The 24,667-nt window shown below is 37.6% G+C and overlaps 1 protein-coding gene across 1 annotated transcript in view; it reads right to left on the bottom strand.

Moving 5' to 3' along the window:
* Positions 1–24,667, bottom strand: part of LOC118243739 (vitellogenin-1) — a 42,909-nt gene that overhangs the window by 6,079 nt on the left and 12,163 nt on the right. The window contains exons 11-29 of the mRNA XM_035538097.1: positions 23,636–23,854; positions 21,385–21,602; positions 21,202–21,299; positions 16,693–16,817; positions 16,506–16,607; positions 16,299–16,418; positions 15,844–16,033; positions 15,663–15,756; positions 15,362–15,547; positions 10,196–10,340; positions 8,339–8,558; positions 7,286–7,458; positions 5,982–6,617; positions 5,842–5,898; positions 4,750–4,983; positions 3,519–3,725; positions 2,468–2,610; positions 1,851–1,989; positions 504–639 (exon numbers count right to left, since the gene is read on the bottom strand). Of these exons, the coding sequence (XP_035393990.1) occupies positions 504–639; positions 1,851–1,989; positions 2,468–2,610; positions 3,519–3,725; positions 4,750–4,983; positions 5,842–5,898; positions 5,982–6,617; positions 7,286–7,458; positions 8,339–8,558; positions 10,196–10,340; positions 15,362–15,547; positions 15,663–15,756; positions 15,844–16,033; positions 16,299–16,418; positions 16,506–16,607; positions 16,693–16,817; positions 21,202–21,299; positions 21,385–21,602; positions 23,636–23,854 (3,442 nt within the window). The remainder of the gene's footprint in view (positions 1–503; positions 640–1,850; positions 1,990–2,467; positions 2,611–3,518; positions 3,726–4,749; positions 4,984–5,841; positions 5,899–5,981; positions 6,618–7,285; positions 7,459–8,338; positions 8,559–10,195; positions 10,341–15,361; positions 15,548–15,662; positions 15,757–15,843; positions 16,034–16,298; positions 16,419–16,505; positions 16,608–16,692; positions 16,818–21,201; positions 21,300–21,384; positions 21,603–23,635; positions 23,855–24,667) is intronic.

Here is a 24,667-nt window from a genome sequence, read left to right as displayed (position 1 = left end):
GATTTTAATGACATGCTAAAAAAACCCCTCAGGCTAGCAGTGATTAAAACATACCAAATTCTTGAGAAATTAGACGTAGTAATCATGACAAAAAATAGTTCATGTTTCCTGCAGAGGTGTTAGATACCAATCATTTAAAACTCATATGAATCCTTTTTGAAGAAAATAAACAGGGCAGAAAATTCATGGTCTGTCTTGTACCCATAAACTGATGCCTCTCGATGAAGAGATGGCACCTTCTTAGAAGGTGCAAAAGACAATCTCTACAGCTTGCAGACAGGAATGATTCCTGAACTCTGAAGATTTACTTCAATGTGAAGTCTCTTCATTCACCTGCCAATAAATGTGGTTCTAAGTGATGGAATGAGCTGTTGAGAAAGTAGGGTTAGAGACACTAAGCTTCCCTAGAAGACCACTACAAAGAAAGACAAGTCCAAATCATAGCAGGGGATGGATCTACAAACATTGCTTATTCACGAGACAAGCATATCTGCAATATTTACATTGATCTTCTTGTGCTATTTGTGAAGCTATTTCAGGAAAGACATTCCAGGCAGTGATATCTCGAGTGTTATAAGATGAAGATGGCCCTAAGGGCAAAGTGAATGGCATTCGGAGTCCCTGATAGTAGAGTGTTACCTGAAAAAGTAGAAATGAAATAACATTAAGATAAATTGAACCATATTGCTCATGACATCACTGCAAGCAAAGAAACAAAAAAAACTCCTCATGAAAAAATATCTTGAAGATGTACTTATGCAGTTGCTGTTTTAGTCTCTACAGGATTCATCCAAATTTCAGGCTTTTTCTGAGGAACCATTGTCTACTCTTCCTTTCTCACTTCCTCACTTATGAGAAATTGTTAAGAACATTGGAAAGTATGAAACACGGATGAAGTTTAAGTGATAATAAAGTGAATTCTTAAAAAGTTAGCAATTTAAGTAATAGTTTGGTAGATTAGTATGGAAAAGTAAACAGCATCCATTAAAGGTTGAAACGTGGCATGATGTGCCATAGTGGTAAGATTCCCTACTGTAGATACAAAATACATTTACCAAGACAATCAACTTAATGCCTAATGTGCCTACTTCTTCATTATTGCATAATAAAGATCCTGCAATACTAAAGCACCACAGAAGGTTAAAGACACAGTAATTTCTCTGTTTATGAATAGCTAACTGTTTTTAATTTACCGCAGATACATAGGGGAAATCTTTCAAAGTGGTGCACAGGGATTTGGTGGACAAGGACCAATTAATCAGTGGGATTCTGCAGATCCAGCCTGTGCAAGCTGCTCTGAGAGTTTAACTAAATGTTTCAGTTTGTTTAAGCAGAGTTGAATTTGTGGCTGCTGTAACTTGCTCAGACCTGTCTCATCAAGTGTGGTCACTGCAGCTGTGGGACTCGAGCACAAACATAATTAGATGCTGCACATTGTTGCAGTGGAGTGCAAGATGTTCTCAAGGCCTCCATTATCTGCTCTGAGGCCCCTATACATCCCACAGAACTAGTCATGCTGGGTAAAATGAATAAAGCTGTGAGTGCAAAGTAGTCACATTTGAGGCAATTTGGGCCTAACCACTGCTCTCAGCATGGAAATAAAGTATTTCACTAGAGAGTTTGATTTTCAACTTCTGCTTGTTGCTACATTGCACCAAAGCAGTACAAAATCAAGGAACATGTATTTCAAGACCCATGTAGTTAGGTACGCAGCAGCTTTTCTGAAAGGGTAGGGCTCACCTTTTTTTTTTTTTTTTTCTCTTTTTTTTTTCCCCTTTATATAAAGCATCAAAGTGTTATTAGTTGAAAATCCATTCAAGGTAAGGAAAAAAAATAAAATTGACACATACCCCAGGAACTTTAATTACTGTATCAATTGTTCGTGGAGATGTTGCAGCTGCCCTTGCTATAAATTCATGAGATGGATTTCTCTGATGTGCCTCTGAGAAGCCCAACATGAGTGCTGCACCAGGAACATATTGCATGAATCTAGAGATAAATAAGACGTGACAAACTCAGCTCCATGAGCAAAAACAGACATTGAAGGATGAAGATTATTGGCATTTCTGTAAAATCAGCGAAACAATGGGAGAATTGAGAAGTCAAAGAAACCATACTTTGGATCAAATTAAATGGTTGATTCTACCCAGAAGAAAGAAATTGTTTTTATTTTGATAATTTAAACTTTTTCTTTTATTTATTTTTAATATTTGAGACTGAATCAGACATTTCAAAACCAAGAGCCATTTTGAACTGAATATCAAATTATTTAATAAGGAAAATGAAATTAAGCATGTCAAGTTTTTAAGTATTTGAGAGAGATCTCTTAACGTGAAACATGAGGGGGAACTAGAACACATTCACAAAATACTTCTGTACCATTGAACTGTTTTCAATCAGTGCATTTATAAAACCAACTAGTGTAAAAAAAGCAACACAACAACTTAGGAAAGAACAAATTACATACGTTGTGCTTGTCTTTTTTATCCAGGATGGAAGATTTCCCCACTGCACCTTCAGCTGCATGGCTGGCTTCCTTGCCAGTTGGCCTGTGGTAGCCATGGCTGCTATTCTGTAGTCCCGGCATTCCTTGCCCCATCTCAGTCTAGCCTTTACAAACAGGAAAACAGACACCCAAATTTCAGAAAAGAATCATGGAAGCACGTTTAGTCTTTTCAAAAGACAAGTTTTTCTTCTTTCATGAAACTTTGCATGGATCCTTTATGTTCCCAAGTCTTTCTTTCACTCTAAATAGGCTCAGATTTGCCATAATTTCAAATTATTTCCTTAAACTTGGTAATTTAATAATCAGTATGTATTTTTTTCTGGTAGAAGTCTGCACTAAAATTTCTATTCACCTTCCCCAATACTTCTTGTTTTGAATGTCACCCTACTTACTCAATGCTGAAATATCAGGTTGAATCAGTTAATTGCTGCTGCAAAAAGCAGAGTTTTATAAATTATTATCCAAAGACCTGTTCCCTAGAAAGGGGCTTGGGAAGCACAGCACAAGGAGGGGTGGGAAAAAAAAAAAAAAGGAAAAAAAAGGAAAGACCTGTAGTTTAACCTATTCTCTCTCAGACATCAACCCATTATCTAACCTTAATTTTTCCTATTATTTCACATAAATCCTAAAAATAGAACATTTCAAATGCCTTTGAGTGATGAATCTTCTGAAGTGAATTATGGAGCCAGCCATTCCCAGACAGGCAAACTCATATTGGAACAAATAGATAGATAGTAATGAAGCAGTAATTTTTTCAAACTTTTAAAATACTTCTACGGGTAATATTTTGATGTATCTTGAAAATCAACATTTTTTTGACAGATTTTGTAACTTTTTTTTTTTTTTAATTCAAAAGGATGGTGAAAGGAATGGATATTCTCTGAAATTTCATAAAAGTGAAATATGTATGTTTTCCCTGCTTGGACCTCCTAATCAGCAGGTGCTTTGTGCTTATTTAAAAAACTGTGGGCTTTTCAGATGTCTCACTTGGCAAAGCTGCCTGTGTACTTACCTGTGCTTTCAGAGGCAGTATTACAGCATCAGCACATGCTTTCCAATTGGTTTCAGCCAACTGAACCACAACTAGTTGCACATCAACTTTGGCAGCATCAGAACGAACATATGCTGTAGCTTGATAACCTTGATTTCTGTTGTCACTCCTTACTGCCTGTGCCACAATCGTAATGCCAGGTGGAATTACGTCTCCCAGGAAGTTGCGCTGAAAAACAACCCCCAACCATCTGTGCTTAAGTATTTCAGTGTATTCACTGGAGAGCCTACAGTCCAGTTTATGTATGCTGGTAGCAGAAAGCATTCCTCATCGTTCATCCGTTTAGTTTATGGTGTGTCTATCTATATCCTCAATACTTAAGAATAACTTTGGTTTCAGTCTTAATGATTTCATTAACACCAGGAATTTTCAAAGAAGCGTTTGCTTTGATAAAGAATCCAAGACTCTTCCAAACTATCTTTTTATACTTAAGATTTTGCACGTTATTGCAATACTCTAAATAGCTGCCTACTATATGCTAGGTATCTTCATAGTGTTATACACATTCACAATCTATTTTACTATACAACAGCTCCTTCAAACAAATTGATTATTCTGAAATCCTTTGTAGTAGCAGAATTCCCAGAGACATTGCCTGCATTTGCAAGGCTACTCGTGCTGTTACGATAAGTAGATACATTTCCTTAATACAATTACAGAATACTGACTGTATACTAAAAATAAAGATGAACAGTGCTTAATAGGACTTTATATTTCTCAATCAGTAATGATCATGGGTATTCTGATTTTAGTTATTCTCAGCATGCACTCATGCCCTCTAGTCTACATCTGAAAATAATTAGGAGGCTAATAATTAGGAGGTTTAAAACAGAGGCTTTAAGTTATACTTATTTACTTCCTCCTAATTTTCATTTTTGCTTAGGTAAGAAAAATATATTTTTCCCCTTCATAATCTCACTCCCTTTTTTTTTTTTTTTTTTAATCATTTCCAAATCCAGGTTTTCACATAGAGCTAACGGCTTTAGAAATTAAAGAAAATGTAATCAAAACCCCAAGGCCAAAGGAATTTGGAAAAAATGTTTACACAGGGGGGAAAGAAATCTCAGTGCACTTTCAGTTTACAAACTTGACTACTTCCTGGTCCTGCCTACTTCAGCTCATTAGAGTGCAACCACGTCTATAGCTTCTGATCAGCAGTTAGCAAAGCTTGACTGTACAGTAAAGATACTACCTCGTGAGTCAGGCTGGAATCATGGTTGTGGTGAACGCTGGCTCCTCTGCTCATGTGGCTTCTTGAGCTGTGCCCAGCTGTTACCCCGTGGCGGTGGCTGCTGCTGCTGCTGCTGGTGCCACCTGTGTGACTTCTCCTGTTGCTGCTGTCACTGCTGCTGCTGCTGTTGCTGTGGCTGCTTCCTGACTCCGAGGAGGCTGATGATGAGCTGCTGGATCTCTTCTGTTCTGGATGCTATGAAGCAGAAGTAGATTAATAAGGTATGGTCTGGTCTCTAGTTTTACATTTCAGACATCAAAATCAGAGCTATCAGCCTCCCTGTAAAGACAACTCAGACATAGCTAGAGTGTGACTTTTATTATTACAAAGCAGACATGAAATACGTTGGGTAGGGATGTGGATCTGAGGTACTTGTACCTTTCAGCTCATAGGAAGGCCATGTAGGCACTGATTGCAAATGGCAACATCACACTGTCTAGATCTAATGTCAGGCAAAATAAAACTGACACTTAACAAGTGTTCAAACATATTTTTTCTTTTTTCTTTTTTTTTTTTTAAGAAATAAAAAGAGATTACCATTTAATAAAAAAAAAAACACAACGTAAATCATCTTTCTTTTTCATAAACAGGTGACACTTACAAAAGCCACTTCATTATCATCCTTCTAACCTAGACTTAAAATACCTCTGTGCCATAATACATACTGAACCTGGTTTCTGATTCCATCCACATACACAACGATTTTGCCTTTCTGCTGTGATTGCTTAAAAACTGTGGAAACAGTCATTCCTATTGGAAGGTCCTACCACTTTATAATTATCTCATGGTCTCTGTTAGCTGAGTCTTGGCTGTATTGTACAGAATCTAGCCCAAAGTTATCCTGACTGAAAAACTGAGGGCTGCTAGTGCTGCAGTAGAAGGATGTAGTGCAATAGTTGGTATTTTATTAATAAACCTGCTTATTTTGTCAATGATATTATTGGACAATACGGAATGACCAAGTGAAATGAACCAAGTAAAGTGCTTCAGTACTATGCTTGATCGTATCAATTATGGCCACAGTGGGAATGTGCAATTTAATAAGGTACCTACCCAATGGGTGTGAGCAGACCTGAAGCGGAGCCGGTATACTTTTGGCAGGTGACTTTCCTGGAAAATTCCAAAAGAAATTATTACCTATAGCTCAGTGAGGATCACCTCCTAGTAGAAGTCAAAGTAATAGAAAATTTTACCCATTCGGTAGATAAGTCGTAACTACTGTGACTGTTAAATTGGGACTTGACATGTTTCGTTTCACCTTGTCTGTCATATTTGCTGTGATGATGGGAAACACCAGTGCTTTCACTGCTGCTGGTGGTGCTACTGCTGGTGCTTCTGCTGTTGCTGCTGGCGCTTCTGCTGCTACTGCTGCTACTCTGTGTTTTCTGTTTCTGCTCACGGACACTTCTCTCTCCTTCAGCAGCACTGGCATGTGGAAATGATGTGGTCTTGGACTGCTTCTTAGCCTTATGCCTTATACCAGATGCTTTGCTACTACTGCTGCTGCCACCCTTGCTGCTGCTGTTGCTTTTGCTGCTACTACTGCTGCTCCCCTTGCTGCTGTTTCTGCTGCTACTGCTGCTACTACTGCTCTTGCTACTGCTACTACTGCTACTACTACTGCCACTGCTGCTGCTACTGCTACTGTCCCCAAAGGGGTAGAATTTCTTTTCTTTGGCTTTAGACTGTCTTGATTTCAGATTTGTCCGGGTCCCTCCTTGTGATGCTCTGTTGTCAGAGTTGCTGCTGGATGCGCTGCTCTTTGTACTTTCAGCACTTCCGCTGGCGCTGCTGGCACTGGATGAGGAGCTTCTGGATTTTCTTATTCCCTAGTCAATGACACCAATGGAAAAAAGATATACATGTATATGTATATTTATATTTATTTTTTTTCTGTGTCCCTACAGAAGGCTGTAAGTAAAATCAGATATAGAGGGCTATGAATCTCTCTGCTGCCTTAGAAGACAAGATGTGTACCTGAGATAACATTCTTGCAATACACCACAATGAGGCTAATACATAATAATGTGTTAAAAACACACACAAATAGAACATTACCCCAAAACCTTGTGTGATAATAAACGTGTAGAAACTTGATCATATAATTACTTGTAACTAGTATTAGTAATGATAGTGGTATAGCTGACTATCTCAGAGCAAGTTGTATAGGTCGGTGTCACACCTCTTTGCTACAGTTGCAGTAGCGGGGTGGTACAGACTACCTTCCGGGCACACAAAGTCTATTTGGGGTCTTACGTAACCATGCAAGAGATCTTTAGAGAAAATTACAAAACCAACCCTTCACCACATCTACGGCAAAAAATATTAATTTAATCAAAAGACCATCAGAAAGAGTTGTGTACCCAAAAGCCTGTCTTTATTTTCCAACTTTTGTTTACCATCTAAATAAATGAGGTTACTTAGTAAAATAAATATAAATAACCAAGCTTTGTGTATTGCCTCCCACAAATCTAGAAGTGGATTTTTACAGCAGTACCTGGTCATCAACAGTGTCATCAAGGATTTTCTTCACTCTTTTGATTGCTTCTTTGCTGGAAGATGCTTGTGTCTCTGGATCTTCAAATGTTACCAAACGTACCATTTTTGCAGGAGCTTGGTCCCCAGCTTGAATTGTGACTTGTATTTTTTCAATAGGTGCCTCTGTGTAAACTGAGATTGCACAACAATTAGTATCACTGTTAGTAGTAGCAACTCAATAATAAAATAAGCCAAATTTTGCTATGATTTATACAGACATTCTTCGCCATATATATATTTCTTGTGTTGAGTAATTTTAAAAAAATATTTCAGTAATCGCTGATGTACATACTGGCAACAAGCGAATTTTACAGTGTTAGCATAATAATAGATTCTTTTCATGTCCGTAAACAGAATGATCTTTTTAAGATTTAAGTCAAGTGAATTGTGAATTGGATTGCTTAACCAGATAACACTATGGGTGAGTGAATCAGGCATTAGAAAGGAACTGAGGTTTACTCTTGAATTGCAAAGAAAGGCCCAATGGTTAGGCCTGATACTTAGGAGACCTAGATTCAGTGGCCTGCTGTGCTTTTGCTTTTTATGATCATGGATTAAGACATTAAGAACTAGATCCTGACAGGGTTAATCCATAATTCCCTTTAAGAGTCTGGGTTTTTAAAATGTAGTTACAGGACTCTGCATCAGATCTGCTGCCCATGTCCAATTGCTCTTTGCTTGCATCCCAAATCCAATGATTCAGGATGCATCAGACACGCTCTGCAGGTACAGATCAGCTCTGCTTGATTCTGGCCATGCAGAGAGGTATTGCGCCGCATGGCCACTTGCTGGGAAAGCTGGGAAATGGTTGCTCAAGCCCATGGAGGAGAGGTGGATTCCTCCTGCAGTGGGGTCTGCAACCGATGTTGGCAGGGCTGAAACGTCTAATAGTAGTTCTAGTGGTATTTAAGATACTATATATGTACATAAAGAAATATATATATATATGCACACATCCCCGCCCATCCACCCACCCACCCACTGCTTTCTTTTTGTGCACAATTCTATTTACCTGGCTTGAAGCTCATTCTAAGGGCATGTTCTCCAACTAAGTAGTAAAGAGGCACATTTTTGATAAATGCTGCATGTATGCTCTTCCTCTCAATACACACTTGAACCCCAAATGTACTTGCATTGGAGCATATAGACTGAACAAATGGCTCCTTCCGGGAAGAAGAATGTCCAAAGGAGAAGGAATTTCCTGATGAAACATCTTCTACAGACTGTCTGTCCTATTAGATAATGCACATATCAAGTTAAAATGGACAACATTAAGAGAAATACTTGTATGCTAAGAGTCCTGTTTCAGTAATAGATGCGTATATTATGCAGAAGGAATTAACCAGTTTATTTGAGATTGCTAGGCTGTGATATAGAACAACTTGGTTTTCTGTTGGACAAAGTTATCAACTGAATGCCTTGATTAGGCTATCTAGAGTAAAAGGAGATTCAAGCTGTAAGGGTGGAAAATTATGTCACAAGATAATTCTAATTTCTTCATTTTGTTTTCACAGAGAATTAAACTGTGTAAAATGATTCTTGACCAATCTGAGCATGCTGACTGGAGTTCTTTCTTTTGCTTTATTGTTGGGTCAAACTACAGAACCTTCATCCATGTCCACACAAATTCTCTCTCACTTGAGATCTGACATGAATGTGAGAATATATTAACCAGAAATACATTATATATAAATTATATATTAATATAATATATTAACTAGATCACAGAGATTTCCTAGATGGCCAAAGCCTATAAGATGTTTGAAATTTCCACTCAAAGATACGTAATTTACATGTAATAAATGATGTTTGCAGAAGAGTGAATGAAAATTAATTAAAATTAGAACCAAATCCATGAAGTGAAAGCTATGATTTCCTGGAGCAGTGAAGCAAATAGCAAAAAACACTTAACCATAAGCTTTCTTTTCATACATAATGCAGAGTTTGAAATTATTTTTACTCAGTTTATCATGTCTCACAAAATTCCAAACTTGCATGAACCACACAGAAAAAAAATGGAATTTTAATACTGATCCTTTCTTTCCAAAGGGAATGATAATGATAATGGGAAATACTCTAATCAGTGTCATTTTTTCAGTTGCTGCTCATTCAAGAATAACCACAGAGTGAAATATTTTCAGGAAGAGCACATAGGCACAAAGATCTTTGCTTGTTCCAGGATATTGGAAACTGCTCCAGCTGATGGTACATTTACCTATTGACTTTTCCATATGAAAGTGCTGTACTCACCCTCTTTTTGTCTCTTATTTTATCTGAAAAACCTTCAGAGTTGCAGGATGACAATGAAACCTGAAGAGGACAATGTATTCCTCACCTCTGTCAGTATTTTGTTGAATGAATTGTCATGGTGATGCCTTCACGATGCTGCCCATCATAGAAAGCCTGTAGTGGCTTTTATGGAAAATTGTAGCTCAGGAAGTCCTTTGGCTTGACACACAAACTGCCATCCATCCTTGAATCAGGGTGCCTATAGGTGTTAAATTTGGCTCTGCAAATTGATCACCGGAGCATCTCACGAAATATTTGTGGCTGTCCCAGGAATGTAATGATTGCATGATGATTGTAAAGCATTTTAAAGATTGTGGGCCTATCCTGTAGATGGCAGTGTAAAATTAATTACCAAAGCAAATGCTCTTTTGGAAAAGTGTCACAAGTCTGTTGTGATCACACTCCAGATTTTAAAATAATGCTTCCACAGGGCTATTTGTGTTATTAGATTGAACCTGACTTATTATGTGCAAAGTAGCTTTGGTCAGAGGTGAGTCATACATTTTCCTATGGAGAAAAGAAATGGTCTCCCACTGATTAAAAGCCAAAAAAAAGAATAGTCAGACACTACATCAGTTACCCTGATGTTATCAGTCTCGCCTGATGCAGAATCTGAATCGAAGGACATCTTCATTATGTCAAGCACTGCTTCAGGTCGAAGAACTGGAGTCATCTTACTAGCAGCCAAATCTTCAATATTTCGTGTAACAGCAAATGTCTTAGACCTGCAGAATAAACATTAAAGGGAACCTGTATCAATAAAGCACTGCTGAGGAAAAATCATGAAAAATGCCTTATAGCACATACTCAGCAACAAGTATCGTACCTTGCAAATTGCTTTACAGATATTTACAGCATCTTTCCTGCTAGTTGTATTTTCAAGGATGGCTAAGAGTGAATAAAGACATGGACCAATCTTGGGCCAGATATCTCACAGTTAGGCTTTTGCAATCATGTGTTGAGCTTAAAAGAACTGTACTTGGTGGGATCTCCGTATACCTAATGGCTTGAAGAACAGCCCACTTAGAAGCTGGGCTGTGGACTATGCTATTAAATTTTTGAGACTCCTATTTTGATTTTTTTTTTCCTTTTAAAATTTTAAACTACTGTGTATTCACTGCTAAACTTGTTTCTCATTTCTTTTAATATTATAGTTGGAAAAATACTGTCATAACTTCAAAAAATAACATGAGGGACTGGGGAGCTACTGAATGTTATTTCCTGTTCAACATTTTTAACCTCAATTTGTCAAATTAAGTATCTCCAGCTTGATCTAACTGCACTGGTACAGACACATGGCTTGGAAAGACATCACAGAGAGGATGTGTTGGAAGGTGAAGAGCCTACTTAGGTAAACGTGTTCAATACATTGATTAAAATGTTGTGGGGTCTAAGAGTGTTAGTATGGATCCAGGACAAGTGATATAAACTGTGGCATGGGACTGAGACTCTCATGGCTAGATATCCTGATGCCCTGGCTCCATAACCTACATTCTTCACAGTGCTGTGACAACCATGAGTTTTGTTTTGTGTCACAGAAACATTCTTGAATACTAAACATTTTTGACAGGTGAAAACCTATTTCCTTCAGCTAATAAAATTGCGCTAGCTCTACCTTATTAGCTATTTATCATAGCTAACATCCAGCTCAGAATTCCCCACATACTGTTTCTCACGTATGAAGTTGATCTGCTTGCCCTGGGGCTTTTGTGGTCCATCAATGGCGGTGGCCTTTGTGACAGTAAATGGAAAGATGATCTGCAAAATGGTCTCTATTTTAATATGGTCCGCACTGTAATAGCCTGAGCAATTCCAATCTAACCTATTTGAAAGATGAATTTGTATTCATTTGATAGTGCTCTCTTCCTCTTGAAGGCTCCTACTGTGCTGTGTGCACTGTAAAGCACACAATTGCACTTCATGTGGAACACCTCAATAAAACGTGTGTCACCTGTGGGCTTTGTTTTCTTTTCCATCTCTCTCTTTTTTTAGATAAGGACATGACAGCAACGCTCCACGCTGGGTGAGAGGAGAACCTTGAAGAATGGAATCTGAAATAAAATATTCTCCCTAACAAGCTGAGGGGATAAAAGAAAATACAAATCAACTTGCATTTCAGATGGCTCATCTGGGTAAAGGGACAAAAAGGGAAATGGCTTTTATTTTAATCCCATTCAATAATTCAAATGACCACTGAACTTCAGTCTGGGTCTCCAAGCAGAAAGCCCTGGGGTTTCTTTCCCTTTTTTTTTTTTTTTTTAGGCATTTTTATGCCAATAGTCTACTTCTGCCACCTAATGAAAGTAGAGGATCGATTCCTCCCTGTTGAGCACAGAGAGCCAACAAATGTAGCTGCATCACAGGTGACACATGTCAATGTCTGCAGAATCACACGGCACAGTAAAAATAGGCTACAAGAGCCAGCTCTGGTGCTTTAACAAGAAAAACAGTCACAAAGAAGGCCTAAAGCTATGGTATGAAAGAATCTGTTCTCTCTGATCCCAACACAAGGGAGAAAAAAATAAAAGGGAGATTTTCCAATATATATTAGTGTATTTTTTTGGTTGAGAGAAGAAGCTGTGCTATAGTATAAGCCAAATTCACTGCAGGGGTAAGAGACAAGGAATTCAGCTGTGTTGGGCCCACTGATATTTCAGGGAGTGTGGCCTTACACATGGAGACAGAAGATCTCAGTGTCTGTTTAAAACAAAAACAACAACAATATCATTGAAAAACTATTTCTTCAGGTTTTAAAGCACAGCAAGACATCATATCCAATGAAATAAGAAGCAAGAGACAATTTTCCAACCTGATCTTTAACTCTCTTTCTGCTATGGTGAAATGAAAATGTTTGCCTTTCCTGCACATCATCTTTCTGATCTTGGAGCAAAGGTGTTACAAAAACAGAGGCTTGGACTGCAAGTCATTTCTCTCCTCTATCCCCACACATGCAGCATGGTGAGCTCACGCACTGCGTACACTGGGTCTTCTGCATTTTCCATTATATGTTGTATACATGTTGTGTACAGTGTTGTAATTTTGTAATTCAGCCTTATAAATGTGAAGCAATTTCTGCTTATCCTACAGTTGAAACAAGCAAAAAAGCCCCATGGTAAGAGCTCTATTCAAGATTATGTATATACTTCAGTAGCCTGTCATTATGAATATGTGATATATTTGCAAAGTGTATTCTCTGGCAGCTCTCCATATTTATACTTTAATCACAGGGCTCTAATTTTTCCTTAAATTTATTTGATTTTTACTTCTTCCTGTACATTTTGTTTAAAAGTATGTTTAAACAACCATCTGTAGTATACCAAATAATTATGCTAAAAGAGCCTTAAAAATAACTATTATTCTTAATTAAATTTAACTTTGATAGAATCGAATTGAAACATATGCTATATATTCTCTTCATGCTGATTAATTGTGCTCTGATTTTTGCTGTAAAGAAAGTTGAGTCCTTAGTGTACTGATTTGTCTTGGGAATGCAATCTCTCTATCACCAAAGTTTTTGGGCTTTAATTTTTTATTTTTTTGATTGCTCACCTGAATTTCTTTTCCACTCCTGGATATTTATATAAATCCCACGACTGTGACAGGTTATAACCTGTACAGTGTGTAGGATGTAACTGAACTAAACACTATTGAAGACTGTTTACTTCTGGGTGTGAGAGATGAAAACTAGAATAATTTTACATCCTGACCAGCTTTAATATCAAGGTACTACTATAGATAGCAACTCACTGACCATCAAGACAAGTGCCTAATACTAAAATATTTCAAACAGCTTACAAACAGCTGAAAGACCAATAGTTTTCTAGAACCATTTCTTTGAATGGAGCATTTAAAGTTAATAGGGGGAAGTGTCAGAAAATTTCTAAAATATTGAATTCAATAGGTTCCTTATTCTTTGGTGGAGCTATGCAAAAGGAAGAGAAAGTCCATCTTAAATTAAGACTTTGGACAGAATGTATGTACATCCTTTCTCTCTATATATCATTCCTGGTTGTTTCTCTTCATACCTTTAAGATTTTACTTTGTTTGTTCTTTGACCTCCTCAGTGATGTGGTTCAGTGTTACATTCTCTAGTTATTGCTTTGCCTTCTCTTGTACTCATTGCTGTTTCATTGCTCTGTGTGATTTCCACCAACCATTTGTTTTGTAACAGTGAACAGGAATGCTTTTCGGAGAAAAATTGATGGTGCTAAAAGTTAGCTAGTGAGTATTAGCTTTCTCATATACTTGGCATTATGGAGCTATTTCCAGCTGACTGCTTCACTTTATAAATGATAATGCTGCAGGGTCTAGAGGAGGGCTTGGGCTGGAGCTGGTGGACTCCTTGGCTATGATCCCCTATGTCTGTTACTGACTTATTTTATACTTTCTGGCAATACATTTAACCCTTTTGTGTCTGATTTGATTTCCCCTTAAGTCAAAGGAGGAAAATATTTTTTATTTTGGTTTGCCAGAAGGATCTTTCTGCTAAAATTTGTAGCTCTGCCTGAGGCTCTAAACTCCATCACAGTGTCCAATATTCTCATTCCAGTTCAGCATCCTTACTGAGTTCATTAATATCCACTTTGTCCTCTCTGATGAGACCTAGTGACATCAGGTGCCTGCTGTCCCTGGTGACCTTGGGAGTATACTGTCTTGGCATTCACAAGAAACTGAACAAAACATTCGCTCATGGTGCCACAGCAGTTTGCACACAGCTAACAGACTCTCTGTGAACTGCTGAAACTCTCCCTCCTCTGTGTGGAGAACCTGATTACAATCATGATTGATGGAACTGAGGAATCATAGTAGGGAGGAGGATGTGATGTCAAATACCTAATAGGCGGTTCTGTGACCATTGAAGAGCAAGGGAGAATAATGATTAGCCTCTGTGGTGGCTAAACTGAAGAGACCTGCAGAGCTTCTCTGGGCCAGCAGCCATGAATGCTAATTGCAGCTGGATCAAGCAACTGAGCTCTTTTGTTGTGGCTGTATTCTTAGAGCAGAAACTTATTAACATTTCTGCAGCTTGTATAATAGCTGATTTCTGTTGTCAGTGATGCTTTTTTCTTTGTTATGAATTTTCAGCTTGTCTTTCTCAGTGTTTTTTTTTTTTTTTGTGTGTGTGTGTATGAAGGTTTTTTAAGCTTTGGTCTACTGCTTTGATTCCTTGGACATACTCGTTCTGTTTTATCCCTCTCTTTATACTTGTATTTCCATCTGTTTTCATTTGTTTGGCATCTGGCTACAATAGTTTTCCAGAGTGTATTGTAATTGCATACACTGATAATAAATCAAGTAGACCGAACAGGCAAGAAAACCAAATGGCAGCTACAGGGTAACAAGGTAAAAACACAAGAAACACCAAGTCCTCTGTGCTTCCAGGCACCAAATGCAAATTTGTATGGGTTATCTGTTACAACTGATAGAATCCAGATGGCTTATATTTTACCTAGTGTCTTCAACCCAAATATATATATTGGGATAGAAATTTTATGCCTTGTGGGTTTCAAATATTTTATGAATCTCAAAAACTGAGAAATGGTAATTTTCAGGTCAAGACCACAGAAAGTAAAACATATTTTCAAGCAAAGCATTTGTACATGTCCTTTCATTTAAATTCAATAAACTACACTGATCACTCCAGTTACTCAAGCTGTTAGTCAAAGGCAAGATCCCTAAGCAAATGTTCCATTTAATTTGGAAAGACTCTACAAGGCTACAAAGAAAGATAAGTGCTATGACTTACCTTACAGTAAATAAGTTAGTCTCTTCTTTACACGGAGGAATTTCAGCTTTGATACTTTTTTCCTTCATCTGGACAGTGGCAATAACATTCACAGGTACATGAGCATTAATCTTGGTATGTGCTTCCAACCCTGCCTGGATCATGTTTGTGTTGATCCCGATTACAAAGGTCATATCCTTAGCCATGCTGAAAAGTTAGAATGAGAGGGTAAAATTATGTACATACAGCAAACAGCTGTTGAAATTTTTGTGGCCTCTGTCACTTGGAAATACAATTCTTTCAATTTATGAAAAATATTTACCTTAGACTCATTTTGGATCGCAGCCTAATGTTGGCTTGCAGTAACTCAGTCAATCTGAAATCAGACCTTGGAGAAGGTGTAATCTGTGCTTGAACTGTTAGAAAGAAAGTAAACAAAGTGTTAAAAATCCCCCCAATCCTGATAACCATGTTTGTTTTGCTCAGGTATTGAAATACTTTACCATTTCCTGCCACCTTTGTGACAGAAGAGTAATAGAAGCTGGTCTCCATTGGGAACCCAACACAGGTAGGCACGATACGACGGATCTCAGAGGACAGTAAAGCCTTGGTCCACTGCCTCCCTATGCCACTTTGAAGGTTACTGATTAATCTCCTTATTGAAGGGATTTTTTCATCAGGTCCATACCATGCCTGCAATTACAGAGTTTAACTTGTCTAAATAAGCTGAGCTTGAATATCATGATCTGTGTCATTAACTGTGCCTCAGGGGAAGGTCTGCCAGCAATGATTATAGCTAATCCTGATCAAAGTTTGAATTTATTTACCTTAATACTAAAGACAAAAAAAATCTCTTGAATTAAGAATTTAAAAAAAGGAGGGGAGGGAAATGTGTGGAAGAAACAGTGTTTTAAAGCTTTTGGTGCTTATCTATCTGGTGGTGTTTTTGAAATGATACCTGCAATGCATTTTGGATGGTGTTTTTATCAAGTCCACCAAAGAACAATTCTTGGCCAAATATCTTCAAGTAGCCTGAAGCAAAAGGTTGGTCACTCGGGAGTGCCTTCCAGTCCGAGAGCTGCATGAGAAGAGGAAGAAAGTCTGGCTCTTTGTAACATTTGGCAAACCAGTACCTGACAGATTTTCCTTTTTCCTGATAATTTACCGTTTTCAGGATTTCCCTGAAGTCATAGTCAGTCTCCCAGTCCCTGTCAGGAGAGTAACCTTTAGCAAACACCTCCTGCAGTCCTTCAACTGTTATTCCCACCTGTGGGATGAAGAAAAATGTAAATGCCAATTGGATGATGGTCCTGTGAAGGTGTGAGGGGCAAACTGCTGGTAGACTCAATTACCTCAAAGGGATCAGCAACTCTTCCAAGGAAATGTGTCCGCAGGTGGGATATTGCTGTTGTTGGAATTAAGCTGCCTGCATTATTCAGTACCAAATATTTAGCTGCCAGTCCACTCATAAGGAACTCTGAAGAGAAACAGGTAGTAAAACACAGCCCAGTTAGTATTTTAAAGCCACAGTGTGCAGATTGTATCAATCTACTAATTGCATAATACAACTGCTACAGCATGGTATGAGAAAGGCCAGAAAACCCAGCTATAAAACTGATGTTATAAAACAGTCACAAACAGAATATTCTGCATTCTTGAACTGTTAATGGACAAAATTACAAGTCCCCTGCTCATTGCATGGTGGATATGCTATTTTTCCAATTGCTTCTGCTATATCCTTTACATCCGGTCAGATTCTATAATGCCAGCTTATGAAATACTTTTACAAGACATCACTTAAGGCAACTTGACAAAGGGGATCAGAAATGAAAACAGATTTGCCATCCTTTGCTAATAGTTTAAGAAAAAGGGATATAGATGTCCTGTAAGGACAGATGGTGAGGTGTAGATTTGTTTCCCAGATGACTCAGAGGCAATTTAACACACCTCGTTCCAAATGCTGTAGCTCTTTACATAAAATGAACTAATTGTTAAATAATTGTTAACTATTGGGTAAACTTCAAACAAATGTAATTTTTGGCTATTTTCTCTTCTTTAGATTTATCATCTACAATGTTCTTAGGTACAGGTAATCAGTGCAGAACGCAGTTATATGTTCTTCCTGATCTTGGCAAAGCTTTATGCAGTCCTGTTTTCTGAATTAAAGTAATCCCAAGGCTTTTCTAAGTTTCCTTAAGTTTCAAAATGAACTAGGGCAGCACAATATGTAGGCATCCCTGTTGTGCTTCCTTTATTCCAACCCTCCTTCCTTTTCCAATACTAGACAGAGAACAAGAAAATATTTTAGGAGTCCCTATGTTAAATTTCTGCTACCCTTGTGTTAGACATAGGCACCATATACTGATTAAATAGGCCCTAGAATTCTAACACCACCAGAAATCAGCTTTGGAAATCCAGGATAAGTGCAGAGCCCTAGAAAATGCAGACCAATAATTTCAATACCTGTGCAGAAATTACTGATGTATTGTAGGAAATATATTTTCAAGTGTTTATAGAATCATAAAGTATCCTGAGTTGGAAGGAACCCACAAGGATCATTGAGTCCAAATCCTGGATTTGTAACGAGAGGGAGTGAGACTTTGGCCTCTTTCTAGAAAAGGAGTGATTAAATTTTCATAAATTATTTAGCCATAATTTGAAGACTAGATTATTGCTTGGTTCAAAAATGTTGATGTTTATGAATACTCAGGCCCATGTGATTTCTCTAGTGCCACTCTCTGTGTTTCAGACAAAATCTCACTAGTATGCTAACACCTTGTCATTCTCTTTTGAATTTGCGCATGCTGACAGAGGCCTGAATGATCCTTGGCCCTAGCTCACTAAGTTTAGTATCTCACATTAAGTTTAGTATCTCACATTAAGTTTAGTATCAGATTACAGAAAGTAATTTTGATTTCTAATTTCTCAGGATAGATTCCGACTTTCCAGGTACTTGAGAAACAATCTGTTGGAAAGGCAATCCACTTAGTCTGCAAAATCTCTATGAATTGACCTCTCACTAGGTCACCTTCACTCTCCTTCTGCATGAAGCTCCTGTGTTACCCAATGTGCTATGCACTCTGCCTACAAAATATGCTGTTCAGTAACAGCTCCTGTGATCAAAATACAAACATTTATGCTATCCCATAAGAGGCAATTTCCCATGGCAGAGGAATCAGTGGAGAACCTTCAGCAGGCAGCCAGGGAAAGAACAAAAACAAAAAAAACCCACCACATCACCTCATTTATTTTCCTATAGAAAATAAAAAACAAAATGGTATCACACTGGGACGTTACTATAAACTGACTTGAGACTTGGAAATAAGAAGACTAGATTTTCTCTGAATGAATTTAGCCAGAGCAGTCCTAGGTGTTACATGTTCTGGCAACTACAATGAGACATAGTACTTTCGGCAAATTTATTAAAGCTCTTTTTGTGTGGATGTTTTCTAACCCATGAAATCTGTTAGTTACAAACAACAAAAAAAAAGTACTTACTGTTACTTCATAAGAAATGTTGCTCGTAAATATGTAAATAAATAAGCAAAATTCATCAACTTAAAGATAGTAGTTTTTTTTTTTTTTCTATACCTTAGGCATTATGTAGCTCTAATGCTCTAAGAAAATATTTACCAATGAAGAATCCTACTAACTCAGTGAGATGATGCACCATAGCCACTTCACTGTGAGAGTGTGATGGCACCTGCATATATCTGACTAAATATTTTACCTCAAGGAAGAGGGAAAGGAAAATCACTGATCAAATAACGCAGTCTTTGATACCTATGAATATTAGTAAGCATATTTCATTATATAAATCTGTAGAAAACCCTGTACATATTGAGAGTCAGATTGTTAGTTTCCATATTGAGCAGTACCTGGGTCGTCCATTTGATTTCAGTGGCAGTGTGCAGAGCACGAAGCACTATTTGAGGTGGCCATGTGTGACAGATTCCAGATTAGAGGTACATTCAACTGACATTAGTGCCTGTCATTAAAAATTCAGCACCTAGCACCACAAAGAACTGTGATGCTGAGGGCACATTTTTGTTTTTAGCAAGAAAATAGGTACTGCATTCCTGCTGTCACTATGGTAACTCTTCTAGAAGGAACTCACTGAAACACATTTCACCCGTGGCTAGTGGTGACAAATCAAATCAGAAAACTGGAGGATGGAGCCTCCTCCCACACCAGTGTAATTGAGGATTGACTTCACTTAGCTGACTGAATTATACAAGTCTAAGAATTAAATAAGTGAGAAAAGGAACACGTGTTCCTTAGTCTTCAGGATGAGAAGTTTAAATTTCACATCTGCATTGCTACCAAATTTGTGACACTGGCATTCACCAAGAATTAACAGCAATTCAATTCACTTTCTGCTGCATTTTGAGGCTACAGCCAGAACAAAATAATCCATTTCACATAGTCCTCTGCCAACTACCCTCCTGTGTACTGCACCCCTCCTTTTCACTGTGCAAAAATACAGGCAACTTCATTTTTAAAGCAAAAATAAGGAGAAAATGAATACCTAAAACCTGAAACACGTATCTGCTTATTTCTGGAAAATGTATCTCTCTATGAATGCATTTTAAATGGTACAAAAGTTCACACAGTGTGTATTATCTACTGTATTTCTTTGGACACTCTCTGCCTCCATCTCTGAGGAAGCAAGCATGTGGTATCGTGGTTGCTGTGGTATGTATTATACTCAGTTTCATTATAGACCAGACTAAATGGTCATATAAAAACCATGAAACAGGAGAAGGGCAACAATAAGATCTACAAAAGTCTTCCAAAACCCCCTCCTGTCCCAAAAAGAAGGCAAAAGTACTTGCACACTTAGCACTGCGGGTTTCAGATGTTTGAGTCTCTTTTTCTATTGATGACTTTGAAAAGAATCTTTATATATACCAGTGAATAAAAAAAGTGCTAAAAACATCTAAGTCCTTCTTTAGATAAACAGCATGTGTAAGGAGACTGTGTTTGTAGATATAATCTCTCTAGTCTGCCAGCTACGTATGCCAAATCACTGAGGCTGTCATGGTCATTTACATGCGGGAGTTGCTTAAAAAATCCCTACTGGGAAGAGTAACATAAATGGGAAATGGAAATAGGTACAATTTGGCCCAGAAAGAGATGTCCTCTAATCTGGTCCTCTCCCCTCTAACTGCCAATGCTCTTGATTTTTCTATGTGACTCCCATTGATGTAACTGGTGTGATTGCAGATCGGATGCATGGATATGCTCATTCCAGTAAAGAATCTTGGAAAGAAGGTGCAAGAAAAATCTTTAGACAACATGCTTGAGTTAGCTGCTCATGGGTGCAATGAATTGTTATATCTGACCATTTTTGCTGTTTCACTGGGCACTACTGTTGGGGTGAAGGGAATTTAGCATCATATTTGAATTCAGAAAGAGTTGTACATGTTCAGCACTGGTAGAAATTAATCCACTTCAGCAGTAATTTAGGTCCCTTCTGTTTGTTTGGTGCTGAACAATGGTATGAAATTGTTAAGCACCACTGAGACTACAGCATTTGATACAGAAACATGTGCCTCACTGGCTAATGAAAATAGAGGGTTAGAGCCCCATAAGCTCTCTGGTAATTTCATGCTGGCAGTGTGCAGTGCAAAATACAGAAGAACCTAAATACTCTCAAAATGGAGAGCCTGAGATTTATTTATTTATTTATTTATTTCCACTGAATGTAGGAGAATATGGAGCAACCATATGCAGCTAGCCACCTGGCTAGTGCAATTAAACTCTCATACTTTATTTTTATACTTCAACTTGTATATATTTCCCTAAAAAATCTTCAGGATGATTACTATGGGACAGGGATGGAGGGGTATGTATCTTACCTTTAAACATACTGAAGCGGAAAACCTTGCTGAACTGATATCCAGATCTGTCAAATTTGGGACTTAGTACTCTGACAGCCATTCTGCAGGCAGAAGCCCTGAAAAAAATCAGTGAGCACATTAACACCTCAATTTGTCTGCAACAAGTTCTTCATCTAGAGAAATGAGGCAAATTTTCCTTACATCACTTGAAGATCCGGAGCTGTGCTTCTACCCAGGGCCCTCAGGTGAGAGTAGATGAAACTTGCCACTTGCATGCTAGGTTCCTTCAGCACAGCATCCGCTAATGTCATCAGGATTGGAATACCTGGCTTGGTTTCAAGCAAAACCACTGCAGCTAACATTCGAACCTGAGGATGAACTCTGTGATTCAGGAAAATCTCAAGTGTGGTAGCCTGGACCTGAAAATAATTCATACTTTCAGATTTACTCTATATTTGAAGAGTTTTCTAGTAACCATTCATCATCAGTGAATCATCTCTTCATCACTAGTACAGTAAAAATTTGTATTGTTTAATTATTATGGTAACGATATTCCTGGTTTCAGAGTTTGAGGGCAGGAAGGGGCATTATGGTAATGTATTCTGATTCCTACACGATCAAAGCCATAGAACTTCACTGGATAAGCATTACACCAAATCTATTGTCCCTTGTTATGCACTAACAAATTATATCTGTAGCATAACCAAGATGAAATGTAAGTAAAAGAGACTTCAAGAACCCACCACATATCTGAGATGTGATTTCAGTGATCACTGATCCCTACATATAAAGGTATACCTTACTTCTAACCATTTCTCCTGGGGCTCTTTCTACCAGAATAAAAAACAGTTTACTATCAATAATCTCTATGCCATTTAGGCAATTTAAAATTGTAAGCTTATGCAACAAATGTAATTTTCACAGTACTACTCGTGACTGATGTGTTTATCGTGTACTATATTTAGTATCAAGACTAATTTTGTACTGGATACACTTTTGCACAAGCTGCACTGAACTGTTTGACCTCAACTTCAAACAGGATGGAAATGGTGTAACACCAACTGGCCATCCCTGTGCGAAGTCCTTTCTGACTGGGACAGTGCATATACATGCTCTCTTCTGAAATGTCTGATTGAGAAAACTTCAAACTTTGCAAACAACCTGAATGATGTCATTAATTTGACTATATTGATTATCAAATACCAAGTGTGAAAAGGACGCAGTAACTTCCTTCTAAATGCTACTAACTAAATATGGGTGTGTAGCTGGTTGTAAACCAGGGATTAAACTGGTTTTTGAACAATGCAAAATCCAGTCATAGTCATTAACCTGCTACAGATCAATTTTCTCTAAAGTAAATGCATATAAAATGGAACTAAACAGCAGTCTGGGTCACTTGTGGAAAGCTGGGCCAAAGGGCAAGCAGAGATACAGCATTGTTTCCAAACACCAAATCAGCTTTTTCCTTCCCCAGCAAATAACCTAATTCCTACCCTTGCTAGTCTCTCCATCCCCCCACCCCATTTTCCCTGTCTAGCTCCTGCACTCTAGTAAATTGTTTCTTTATTCTTTTGCTTAAAAGCATACCCTGGCACACTATTGTCTGTGGATCAATATGTGTACTCAAACTGGGAGTCACATGCAAAAAAAAATAGTAGTATAATGGAAAAAATGATACAGATTAGTAGGAGAATAGTTAATGAAAACCTTTTATTTTACTTTTTATGTTAAGAATAGTCTTATATAAAACAAACAAAAAAATTCAATATCAAGAAAAAAGCTTGAAAATGTAAGGTTTCCTTTTAGAAGTGGATTGCTTTAAGGTGAAAATGATTGTAAAGTGATGTCTGTGGTAGATGAGATTATGCCTGTGTAGCCATTGTATGTGATATCTAATCATTATCTCGTTCAGGGACAAAAGTCACATTTAGTAAATGTTCTGTTTATGACTTAAACCCACACAATGTCTGTAAATTTGTAATTAGGATGCAAACCTCTAGTATCTATTTACAATAAGATCCAGTCTTGAATTACGATTAGATGTGACACTCAGTATTAAATGTCAATTATCTGAAAACCTTGTTTTGTGGTTCTCTCACATACCAAAGTTGAAGTAGCACTAAACACATTTTGGTCAATAACTTAGCTTTCTGTCTAATGTCCTTGGAAAATAAATGTTTGCAGTGGAAATACTGATTTGTCTTCAACAACAGGGTAATGAATATACCCTTTTAATGGGATTTTTGCTGCTTTCTGAAATACTAGAGGTTAATGTCAAAAGGAATAAAACATGATAACTTAGGAATGGTGAAAGAATTAAAAAAAAAAAGCCCAAATATATTATAGCTACATTTGAAAAAAAAAATCCTGCTACTTTCTCCCTTATCCCCCATCATCGATTAGCAGCAATATGTTGACTTATCGCGTACAACGGAGACTTTTGTTTCCTTACCATTTTTGGGTCTCTTATGCCTATATTTTTCAGGGCCATCACAGCAGTCGCATGGACTTTGAGTGGCAGATCCGAGGCACCAGCTGCATATCCAGGCAAAAATTTCTTGATGTGCTTGATGCTGGCTGGATGTCCCACATTTCCAAGGGCTTTCAAGGCCAGGGAAATTTCTTCTGTGTTAGACTTGCTCAGTGCCTCTCCTGCAAAGCCATGGAGTAGCTGAAAAAGGAAAACAAATCTGTTGAGTTCAATTCCAGCTCTTATCTATACTCCATTCCACAGCCTATGTTTGAGGCTTGACTTTGATAATTTCAGTTTGTTCAACTCACTTACTTTATTTTTTTTAAATTCTTTTTTATGCTCATGAATAGGACACTTTATTCATGGAAGTATAGCTAAGAAAGCTGCTATGAACAGCTTCTTCATCATTATGCCTTAAAGTTATCTAATAAGATTTTTAAAGACAAAATTAATGGATAGATTCTAGTTCCTACTGCTTTTCAGGGTGAGTTGAGAACCCAGCAATAAAGTCCTTTGAATATCTCTGCCTACTGTCTGAAGACAGGTGCAAAAATGCAGATATAATTTAATCCTTCAGACCCTTAAATAAGATTCCTGAACAGATAGGGCTAGTGGTGATGTCCTTCAATGTATCTGTGACAGCAACTTTTTAGTGTGGATTGATAGCCAGGAATGAGATCATCAGGTCACTTTACAGCCTTCCTTGTAAGTAACTGGATCACACTTATATTTATGTGGCAAGATTAAAAATAGTTGTCTGAAGACTCTGAATATGAGAAAAGAACTATATCCTAGCAGAAAACTTTTACAAAGAAAAAAAGAAAAAGCTCTACAAAAGAAACACAGATGTTGTAGAATAATTTCAATACAGTTCCTCTGTTTTAAAATATTAAAATTTTAAAATGCATTGAATGAGGCTACATAAACATTTGCTCTGGGAAAGAATTTCCATTCCCTGTCACTGGGTTTCTTAGATTTTATTAGCTCAAGAGCACTGGTTGGAATTGTAAC

This window comes from Cygnus atratus, chromosome 8 (assembly GCF_013377495.2).
Source record: "Cygnus atratus isolate AKBS03 ecotype Queensland, Australia chromosome 8, CAtr_DNAZoo_HiC_assembly, whole genome shotgun sequence".
In the NCBI taxonomy this organism is placed as follows: Eukaryota; Metazoa; Chordata; class Aves; order Anseriformes; family Anatidae; genus Cygnus; species Cygnus atratus.
Note: the sequence above shows the minus strand (reverse complement) of the source record. Positions and strands in the feature narration are given on the sequence as shown.